Source organism: Dermacentor variabilis, chromosome 3 (genome assembly GCF_050947875.1).
Source record: "Dermacentor variabilis isolate Ectoservices chromosome 3, ASM5094787v1, whole genome shotgun sequence".
Classification (NCBI taxonomy): domain Eukaryota; kingdom Metazoa; phylum Arthropoda; class Arachnida; order Ixodida; family Ixodidae; genus Dermacentor; species Dermacentor variabilis.
This window is the reverse complement of record NC_134570.1, coordinates 209,873,248-209,884,393: the sequence shown is the minus strand read 5'-3', so window position 1 is coordinate 209,884,393 and position 11,146 is coordinate 209,873,248. Positions and strand designations below refer to the sequence as shown.

Genomic DNA, 11,146 nt, shown 5'->3' with positions numbered 1-11,146 from the left:
TCAAGTTCCATAGAATTGGGAACGGCTAACATCCAGAATTCCTAGGTATGGTTAACCTAAGGTGAGCTATCGGTGTTGCTGTTTACCTGCCTTACCCGTGCCCTGAAATTGGTTGCTTCATCGTTGCAGAAACGTTACTTGAGGCAACATGTAGCACACATTTATTTCCATATGTTTATTTAATATTTATGTCTATTCGTTTCCACTGTATCGGTAACTGATGATGTCAATGGGGAATGTTGTATCAGTATGGTATGGTATGAATAACTTTATTTAGGTCCTGAGGGATCAGTGACACGAACAGTTTTCGCCGCGATGGAATATCTACAACGATCAGTGAAGCTTCTGAGCCTCCCTTGCAGAAGGACATGCTTAGGTCGGCAGCTTCAAAGGCATCAGATTTATTCAGGTCGATAGATAGCTCGAAGCCGCCATTGTCGAAATGCTGTATGCTGGTTGCTATTTAGCGAGCTGGCACCAATCCCGTCTTGCTCCAGAACACAGCATGTCCAAAATGCAAGCACATGCAAGCCAGTGCCAACACCTGTTGAAAAAAACAACAGAAGTACTAACCAAGTTTTTAAATTAGCCCAAAAAAGTTATCCACTTATTTATTTATTTCACTTACTGTAGATCCATCATGTGATTATCACAGGAAAGGCAACTACAACGTTAGGAGTAGCGAACAACAAAATAAATATAAATAGTGCTTAATTAAATGAGTCTTATTGCAAAATTTTTTTTCTTAGGCTGACACGTTAGAATATGAAGACACCAGGACATGTTCAAGGTATGAATACAAGCTACGGTTACCTCGATGGAACTAATGTGAAAAATAAAACATTCTAACCGAGAAAGAAAACTAGTAACCTTATGTCATAAATAATGTGTGATATACACGATAAACAGAAGGCACTCGGACATATAATGCGTTGTATAAAACCTCTTTGTTGCTTGAAAAGCACTTGTGGAGAGAATGAACAGATCTCTTTAAAAATAGTAATAATTTGTAGGTAACCAGGTATGCAATATCCTTTAGAAAGAGCGTGTTTAAAAGGAGTATGACTACAATGTTGATAACTACGAAGCAACTTAAAGAAAGTAAGGGAAATGCTAGCCTTGCAAGATCATTGACAAAGCTGCAAGGTGCCTAGACTTTTTTCCATAGAACCAGAAAATGCATCCAATGAGCTACTGCTACTCCTAGACACCCTCAGGTTATTCTACTCGTTTATCGATAAAGGAAAAGCGTGGAATATACAACCAGTCCGTACAAATATGACATTCATTAATTTTTTTCATACATGTGGCGCGTGAGGTGTTCCAGGTCTGGATATGTGTATAGAGCTATCAATGTTGAACCGGATGTGAAGAAGCTGGTACACAAGCTTAGAACGGGCTAGTACTGCTCGGTTTTGTTAAGATTCCAGCTTTCTTAAGCTGTTCGGTGCGCGAGTCAAATTATTCTTGCTGTATGTATGGCCTAGTGCTTTCTTTTTTACGCTATCTAGTTTGGTAATTGGTTTCTAAGTTTACGGGAACCAAACATTTACGTACTGAAGGAAAGACCCGACGAAAGTTTTGTAAGCTATAGTTTTTGTGATGGGTAGCAATAGTCAGAGGTCTCTTCGAAGAACGAAAAGGCTTTTCCTTGCACTGGAATTAACTTCGTTAATACGGGGAGTTCCGTGTTACCACGTATGGTAAAGTTAACCAGAAGTACTTGCGTTGTTGAACTTTCGCGAGCTGTACGTCATGAACGGTACACATAAATTTCGATTTACTTTTTTTCTAGTGATTGGCAGAACAGCCGATATAATTTTCGGTAATGATGGTCATCTCCCATTCGACACACTATTGAAATAATGATTTTAAGTCGTTGTTTATTGCTATGTGATCAGTGTGCTAGGTAATACACAAATAAACAATGAAGTTGACCGTAAATATTATAATGTACACAATGATTTCTTTATTGTAGGTAATCGCTGAATGTTAGAAATCATACTGTAACCAGAGCGTTTCCTTGTGGTAACTACGGTGCTGAGAAATATAATTAAGAATACAGATTTCATAAAAAAATTCCCATACGATTATGATAATCCGTAATCCCAATTTCGAGTGCAGCTGCTCGTAATTCGCGATATATTGTGGCCAAGAATTTGATTCTCAACGACAAGCTCCTCTCGGCGACGGCGGCGCTGAGCTTCTGCTCGGGCGGCTCGTTTAGCAGCAGCGGCAGATGACGCATTTCTACCTGTTGCGTCACTGATTGTTCAGAAAGAAAGCAACGACACAGGAATGCGTGGCTTGCGCGGAGCGAATTTTCCAGCAGTGACGCCTCAGGTGAATTAGCGCATGCGGAGTGGGTCCGAAGCCCAGGCCAGCCCCTTGTTTCCGCGCTCGTCGCATGCCTGGTCGCCGCCAGCGTACCACTTTTGTCAATACCCTTCCGCCATACTCTCCTCCTCCGCTTTGTTCCTCACGCTTCTGCTTTGGCCTCCTTCTCTGCTGTTCTCATCGCGCTCTCTTCGCTACAGACTTCTTTCATCTTCTGCTACCCTCCGCGTTGCCGTACATCCTTTGCTGTATTCGTTCGCTCAGTTACGAGGGACAACGCCGACGCTCGCCGCAGGAACGTGTGCCTAGGGGCTGCGTTCGAAAAGCCTGCAAAAAACTTTCTTGGGACTGTTGATCATTTCTAGAAGCTTTCAATTTGGCAGGACAAATACGCAAAGAAGGCACATTCAGCTATTATTCCCCGTTCATCATAAAGAGGATTGTATGCTTCAAGCTAGGCGTACTGCGGCAAGTGGGCAGTCTCCTGTTTCACCTGGTTTCCGGCCCCACAACAAAGCCGGCAATATCATTAATAATATGGATGAGATAGTTCAAGTGGCTGAGGAGTTCTATAGAGATTTATACAGTACCAGTGGCGCCCACGACGATAATGGAAGAGAAATTAGTCCAGAGGAATTCGAAATCCCTAAGGTAACACCGGAAGAAGTAAAGAAAGCCTTGGGAGACATGCAAAGGCGGAAGGCAGCTGGGGAGCATCAGGTAACAACAGATTTGTTGAAGGATGGTGGACAGATTGTTCTAGAGAAACTGGCCACCCTGTATACGCAATGCCTCATGACCTCGAGCGTACCGTAATCTTGGAAGAACGCTAACATAATCCTAATCCATAAGAAAGGGGACGCCAAAGACTTGAAAAATTATAGACCGATTAGCTTACTGTCCGTTTCCTACAAAATATTTACTAAAGTAATCGCAAATAGAATCAGGAACACCTTAGATTTCTGTCAAGCAAAGGACCAGGCAGGATTCCGCAAAGGCTACTCAACAATAGGTCATATTCACACTATCAATCAGGTGATATAGAAATGTGCGGAATATAACCAACCCTTATATATAGCTTTCATTGATTACGAGAAAGCGTTTGATTCTGTCGAAACCTCAGCAGTCATAGAGGCATTGCGGAATCAGGGTGTAGACGAGCCGCATGTAAAAATACTGAAAGATATCTACAGCGGCTCCACAGCCACCGTAGTCCTCCATAAAGCAAGCAACAAATTCCCGATAAAGAAAGGCGTCAGGCAGGGAGATACGATATCTCCAATGTTATTCACAGCATGTTTACAGAAGGTATTCAGAGACCTGGATTGGGAATGGATGGATGGAAAAACTTTATTTTCGTCAGAACGCATATGCGGACGATTCCGTGTTAGGTGGCCATCAGCTCATGGCTGACGGCGACCTGGGTGGCCCACTCCACGGCCCTGGTCTGGACGACCGGGTCTGAGCTGGCCAACACGGCCTCCCACTGCTCGAGAGAAGGATCACGCATAATATCCGCCGGTGGTGGCGCTATGCTACAGCTCCATAATATGTGGTCATAGGTGGCCAGTTCCTGGCACCATTTGCATTCCGGCTGAACGTCCGGGTAGATTTTGTTTAACACGTATGGGTTATAGAAAGATCTCGTCTGCAATCTTCGCCAGACGCTTTCCTGCGCCTTCACCAATTGCTTGTCCGGTGGAGGGTAAATTCTCCGCTCAAGTTTGTAATGGTTAGTAATGTCGTGAAAGGACACCAGCCCATCTCTCGTGGACGTCCCTGGAACGTCCGGCTCACCTGCTCGGCTGACGAAACCTCGAGCATTGATGTGAGCCGCCTCGTTCCCAGGGTTCCAAGAGTGGGCCGGTACCCAGACAATTTCCACCTCCGTAGTCCCTCGCCCCGTGGCCCGATTTAGTAATCCTGCCGCTGTGACAGAGATTCTGCCCCTCGCCAAATTTCTGATGGCTGTTTTAGAGACGCTGAAAATCAGGTCAGCTTCAGTATAACCTATAGCTAGCGCTATCGCCTCCTCCTCTGCAGTTTCTGAGGAGCGGGTTTTGACTGATCCAGAGGTGACTAAGCGTCCACGCCCGTCCACCACCGCAACTGCAAATGCGTCCTTGTTCTTATACTCGGCGACATCTACGTAGACTGCCCAGTTGTACTTCCCGTACTTAGCATGTAAAGCTCTGGCTCTTGCCTTCCTACGGTTCTCGTGATGTATCGGATGCATATTTTATGCGAAGCATATTACTAGACTTCAACCCAGCTCCTCAGGCGCGGCGGTGTCGCCTTCAATACCACGTGACACCGTGACGTCACGACAGAGGAGAAACGGGGCTCCAACTCGCGCCGTCGCTCGCGGCGTCGCGGCGGTATATAAGCAGCTGCGCTTGTTTCTAGGTGGCTTTGGCTCAACTCTTGCAAGATGGGCTGGGTGGGAATCGAACCAGGGTCTCCGGAGTGTGAGACGGAGACGCTACCACTGAGCCACGAGTACGATGCTTCAAAGCGGTACAAAAGCGCCTCTAGTGAATGCGGTGTTGCCTTAGAAACGAGCTGTTTCTAAGGCTCAGGCGTGCGTCGCTTGCTCAGGCGCACATTTCGTTGCCACGCCGAACGCTGCGTTGCTCGACGCTCACCGCGTCCAATGCGGAGCGCGTAGTCGCTGCGCCGTAGCCCATTGTCTTACACCCCTTGGCGGGTCGACGGGAACGCTGTCGCGTTCCACTCTTGAAGGCGAAGCAGAGTAACGCATGAGTTGTTTCTTCGTCTAGCCGAACCAAATATAGCCAAGCAACAGCAGTTCACCAGGCTAAACAGTGGTTCAACAACTAAAATAAAGGCTAGTATGCTTCGCATCCTGGGCTTAACATTAGCTAAGCCACAGCCATTTTTTTAGGTAAAGGTTTTATGTACAAGCCCTTGTGCATTTCTCGCTTCACCTGAGTTTTCATGTCCTCAGCTGGAGGATCAACTCCAATGCCGATCCCTTCCAATATATCCCTCCCTACTTTCGTTTTGGAAAGTCTACTGAGTTGCATCGCCAAGTGTGCCTCCCGCAGTACTTCCAAGGTGTTATGCACCCCTAATCCCAGCAGCCTTTCGGTAGAAGTATTGTTAGGCAACCCAAGGGCCGCCTTATACGCCTGTCTAATCATAGCCTCCACCTTGCCTTTCTCCGTCGCGTCCATCTTCATATAAGGCGTCGCATACACTATTCTACTGAGCACAAACGCCTGTACCAGCTTACACAAGTCCTTTTCGTTGACGCCTTGTTTACGATTGTCGATTCTCCTGATAAGTCTCACGGTAGCATTGACAGTATTTTTAAGCCTTTCCAAGGCCTCCCTATTCTTCCTGTTAGTCTGCAGATACAGCCCCAGGATCCTGATCGTTTGGACCTCAGCGACCGGTGCACTCCCCACTTTCACCTTCAGCGGTAGTGGCGGCACATAGTGCCTCGCATGTATCCCTCTTGGTTTATGCCTAAGCACAAAAAGCTCGGACCTGGGCTGAGAGCACGAGAGTCCTGACTCCCCCGCTAGCTCCTCCACAATATCCACTGCCTGTTGTAAAGTTTCCTCCAATTGTGCGTCGCTTCCCCTTGTTACCCATAGAGTAATGTCATCCGCATAAAATGTATGTTTAAGTCCCGATATCATTGCCAGCCTGGGCGGTATTTTGATCAAGGCGATATTAAACAAGAACGGCGATAAAACCGACCCTTGTGGTGTCCCCCTGCCCCACAACGGGAAAGGATCCGATTTAAATTCTCCGACTACAATCTCCGCAGTCCTATCCTCCAGAAATGATCTGATGTATCGGAAGGTTCTACCGCCCGGTCCTATGTCCGATAGGTTTCTTAATATTGCCTCATGGGTGACATTGTCAAAGGCCTTTGTGAGGTCGAGCCCCAAGATAGCCTTGGTGCCCGTGCCGTACCCAGGATCAACCACGTCCTTTTTGAGCTGTATCATGACGTCCTGCGTTGATAAATTAGCCCTGAAGCCAATCATCGTTTTAGGTATCAACTCCTTGTCCTCCACATAACCCTGAAGCCTGTTGAGGACCACATGCTCCATCAATTTGGCCAAGCAGGACGTCAGCGAGATGGGTCGAAGATTCTCAATACAGATCTTCTTCCCTGGCTTAGGAATAAATGTAATCCTAGCATGCTTCCACTCTGCCGGGATCTCCCCGGCCGCCCAATATTTGTTCATCAAGTCCGTGAGCGCCCCCACTGACTTGAAATCCAGGTTCCTCAGCATTTTATTAGTAACCCCGTCGGGACCCGCTGCCGACGTAGTACGAAGCTGCCCCATTGCAAACTCCACCTCCACCACCGTAAAGTGCGCATCTAATTCGAGGTTTTCCTCTCCCGAGTAATCCGGCAAGAAACCGCCCGCCTCGCCGTTTATGTAACTACTTCGGAGTTCTTGAATGAACTCCCCAGTCGTGCCTTGATACTGATGAACTAACCTAGCCATTTGACCCTTCTGCGCCGATTTGGTTGCCGCCGGATCTAAAAAGTGCCTCAACAACTGCCATGTTTTTTTGCATCCGAATTGCCCATTCATCCTGTCACAAATCTGCCCCCATTGTTTGCACTGCAAGTCCAACGTGTAGGTTTCGATTTCTCGTTCTAGCTTGGCCACCTTCCTACGGAGGACCCCATTATGCTTTTGTTTCTTCCACCTCCGAACGAGACTCGCATGCGCTTCCCACATGTGCAACAGTCTAGAGTCCGCCGTAAAACCTTCTTCCACCGTTGGAACCTCTTCTGTGGTACCCTTCACGTCCTGCTTGAGCGCCTCAACCCAGGCTCCCAAGTCCTCAATTTCCCCGCTCACTGTGTCTTTCCTGACTTTCCGAAATCTGCCCCAATTCGTCACTCTAGTTCCTTTTACCCTGTCTTTGTGCAGCACTAAATACCGTGGAAAGGATATAGTGATCACTGCCCAGTGGCTGTCCCGTGTTTACCCACTTTGCATCCCTAATACCTTTAACAAATGTGAGGTCCGGAGAGGTGTCTGTGCTAACGCTGTTGCCTATCCTCGTATGATCTAGCGGGTTGTTCAAGGTTGTCCATTGTAGGTCCTGAGCTACCCGCCAAAGCCTATTTCCCTTTGGAGTGGCTCGGATGTAGCCCCGCTCCGGATGAGGCGCGTTGAAATCTCCAACCACGATGAGTTGAGCCCTAGCCGCTAGCCGTTGCGTCTTTATCAAGAGGTCTCGCAAGCCCAGCCCTTTATCTTTAGGAGAAGAATATACATTAAGTACAAAGAGACTCTTATCGTCCTTTCTTTTGGGCAGAACCTCTAGCAGGACGTAGTCCTCTCTGCTGCTATCTATGGTATGCTGGATCGCCGTGGCGTTGCGATGGACTAGCACGGCCGTGAAGACGCTCGATACACCCCCCCCCCCCCGATCAATCTCTGGCGGTGTAAATGCCTTAAATCCCGCTAATTTCACCCAGCCACTAGCCTCTTGCAAAGCTATAATGTCAGGCTTACTGTCCAGATTTTGTATGTGCAATTGCAGGTTCCCCCGCTTGCGACGGAAGCCCCTACAGTTCCACTGCCAAACCTCAATTTGCTGGCAAGGGGCCATGATTAGGCACTAGGTTCACTAACATCGGCGCTTGGCCGACTACGGGAGGCAATCTAGCCTGTAGCGTAGCATTGAGCTGTTGAAACATGCCCATAACCTGTGTTTGCAAAGCCCGCATGTCATTGGTGAAGGCGTCAAGACGCTCCTCAATCTTGTCTAGTCTGGCTTCGATCCTGTCGACCCGAGCTTCCAACCTATCCTGTCTTTCCTCCAGTTTTCCTATTCTGTCCGCAAGGGCAGACATTTCCCCCCTAAGACTAGTGACTTTAACGACTGGCTGCGGCGTGTCCGCCGTTGAAGTTTCTGTCACTCTTTTTGCATTAGCTCCCTCATCCGCCGATGGCGGCCTCTTAAGCTTCCCCCGATTCTCCACCTCCATAGCTGTGCTCTCGCTCGCGCGAGAAGCAGTCGCCTGTGCCGCTTTCAGAGGGGCCTGGACCACCGGCGTCTGTACCCTTTGTCGTTTGTCGCTTTTAAGCGCGTGTTCCATCTCTGCCATCCTGACTTCCATCTTTTTAATCGTCCCAGCCTGCTGCTGCACCTGCCTTTGTAGCTCCTTCCCTCGAGTCTCACTCTGGGAGGCCACGTAGGGCCAGCTCACCTTTTTTCTCGTGGCACTGGGACTTCTTCCATGACTGGAACCCTGTTCTCCTTTGCCACGCTCCGGTCCGGGCAGTGGTGGGAAGGAAGTGGACCGGTCCCTGCTCTTGTTATCGTCTCTCGCACCGCTGGATGACCGCTTCCTGGGCCTCGAGCGCCGCTCCTCCTTGTCAGTTTGGCCGTTGTCCTCACTGCCCTGCTGCAGGCCCGTCGGCTGCTTACGGGCTAGATGAAACTTGCAGTTCCTGCTCCCCGTGTTGTGCGCCCCATGGCACACAATGCAGTCCGGAGTGCAGGTCAGCGGCTTTCCTTGCGGTGGCGCAGGATGATCCTTTCCGCAATGGCGACACAGAGTAGTCTTCGGACGATAACAAACGTCCGCCCGATGTCCCACTCGTCTGCAGTTATAGCAGGTCTCGACTAACTCTCTGTACGGAATCACCACGTACAAACAGTTCCAGTAAATAACCTGCCAGGGAACATGCTTCCCCCCGAACGTTATCTGAATCGCCTTCGACTTTCCCAAAGGTCTGGCATCCAAAATTTCTATGCCGTCATTCCTCTTCAAGAATCCCGCCCGAACTTCTGCCAGTGGGCATCCGTTGTACGCGTTGTAAATGACTCCGCACACAGAGTTCTCCGGCGCCGCCACGTACGCCGAAATCTCAAGGTCATGACCGCTCAGCTTGAGCGTCTTTACATTCGCATATGCCCCACAGCGATGCATACACGGCGTGCTCACCGTCATCGTGTTATTTGTCTCGTTCACCCGCACCAGGTCTTCCTCCGCCGCAGTCGCATTCGTCAGCTCCGCTGCCGCTCTCAAGGCATATCCGAGTTCCCTCGACGTCACCATACTCAAGTCCCAATTCTTGGGTCGGCACACAACCTTGAAGTCCTTGGCTGGCATCTTCAGAAACGGTCCCCGTTTCTTCCACACAGGCGCTTTCCCGCGCTTGACTTGTTCTGCTCCGTGCGTCTGGCGCCCGTCGCTGGCCGCCGGCTTCTCGCTAGGCCTACTCTCGGGATGATTCCCGTATACAGATTTCTTGAATCTATCTTGAGCCCGCAAAACCCAGGCCTATTCTCCCGCCTCGAACTCTTCGGGCGTTATAGTCTCTCCCTCAACGGAGTACTCCATTGTCTTCAGCCTCACAGAGGCCCACAACCACAAGTCACCGCCCCGGAGCCCGGTGCCGTCGGCGGCGGCTCGGCCTAATGATGAGGCCTAACTTTTCCGCGCGGTGGTTGAGCACGAAAAGCGTGGAAAAACCCATAAAAAGGGGGCAAACTTGCCGAAATTAGGTGTCCGCAGGGAGAGGGCAACTTCCTGTGGACAATCCCACCAAAAGCAAGTCCACAGCACAGGAAGTTCCACCGAAAAACGGTCTCAAAGCGGTAGCCCATGCGAAGCACGTCCACAATCTTCGACTTCGTCGTCTTCCCCCACCTGGATTGGGAAGAATTGGGGATAAAAGTTAATGGAGAATACCTTAGTAACTTGCGATTCGCTGATGATATTGCCTTGCTTAGTAACTCAGGGGACCAATTGCAATGCATGCTCACTGACCTGGAGAGGCAAAGCAGAAGAGTGGGTCTAAAAATTAATCTGCAGAAAACTAAAGTAATGCTTAACAGTCTTGGAAGGGAACAGCAATTTACAATAGGCAGCGAGGCACTGGAAGTCGTAAGGGAATACATCTACTTAGGGCAGGTAGTGACGGCGGATCCGGATCATGAGACGGAAATAATCAGAAGAATAAGAAGTGGCTGGGGTGCGCTTCGCAGGCATTCTCAGATCATGAACAGCAGGTTGCCATTATCCCTCAAGAGAAAAGTATATAATAGCTGTGTCTTCCCAGTACTCAGCTACGGGGCAGAAACCTGGAGGCTTACGAAAACTGTTCTACTCGAATTGAGGACTACGCAACGAGCTATGGAAAGAAGAAGCGTAGCAGGGGGCGGCAAGAAGTTAGGTGGGGGGATGAGATTAGGAAGTTTGCAGGGACAACATGGCCGCAATTTGTACATGACCGGGGTTCGGCGGAGCAGTATGGGAGAGGCCGTGGCCCTGCAGTGGGCGTAACCAGGCCGAAGGTATATATATATATATTATATATATATATATATATATATATATATATATATATAGGTCGTCATCATCATCATCATCAGCCTGGTTACGCCCACTGCAGGGCAAAGGCCTCTCCCATACTTCTCCATCAACCCCGGTCATGCCATGCCTGCAAACTTCTTAATCTCATCCGCCCACCTAACTTTCTGCCGCCCCCTGCTACGCTTCCCTTCCCTTGGGATCCAGTCCGTAACCCTTAATGACCATCGGTTATCTTCCCTCCTCATTACATGTCCTGCCCATGCCCATTTCTTTTTCTTGATTTCAACTAAGGTGTCATTAACTCGCGTTTGTTCCCTCGCCCAATCTGTTCTTTTCTTATCCCTTAACGTTACACCAATCATTCTCCTTTCCATAACTAGTTGCGTCGACCTCAATTTAAGTAGAACCCTTTTAGCAAGCCTCCAGATTTCTGCCTCGTACGTGAGTACTGGTAAGACACAGCTGTTATACCCTTTT

At 49.0% G+C, this 11,146-nt stretch overlaps 1 protein-coding gene across 1 annotated transcript in view; it reads right to left on the bottom strand.

Annotated features, from left to right (window-relative positions):
* Window positions 1–416: 416 nt before the first annotated feature.
* LOC142574414 (uncharacterized) overlaps window positions 417–11,146 on the bottom strand; it is a 39,265-nt gene continuing 28,535 nt past the window's right edge. The window contains exon 4 of the mRNA XM_075683503.1: window positions 417–544. Coding sequence (XP_075539618.1) covers window positions 464–544 — 81 coding nt within the window. The 3' untranslated portion in view covers window positions 417–463. The remainder of the gene's footprint in view (window positions 545–11,146) is intronic.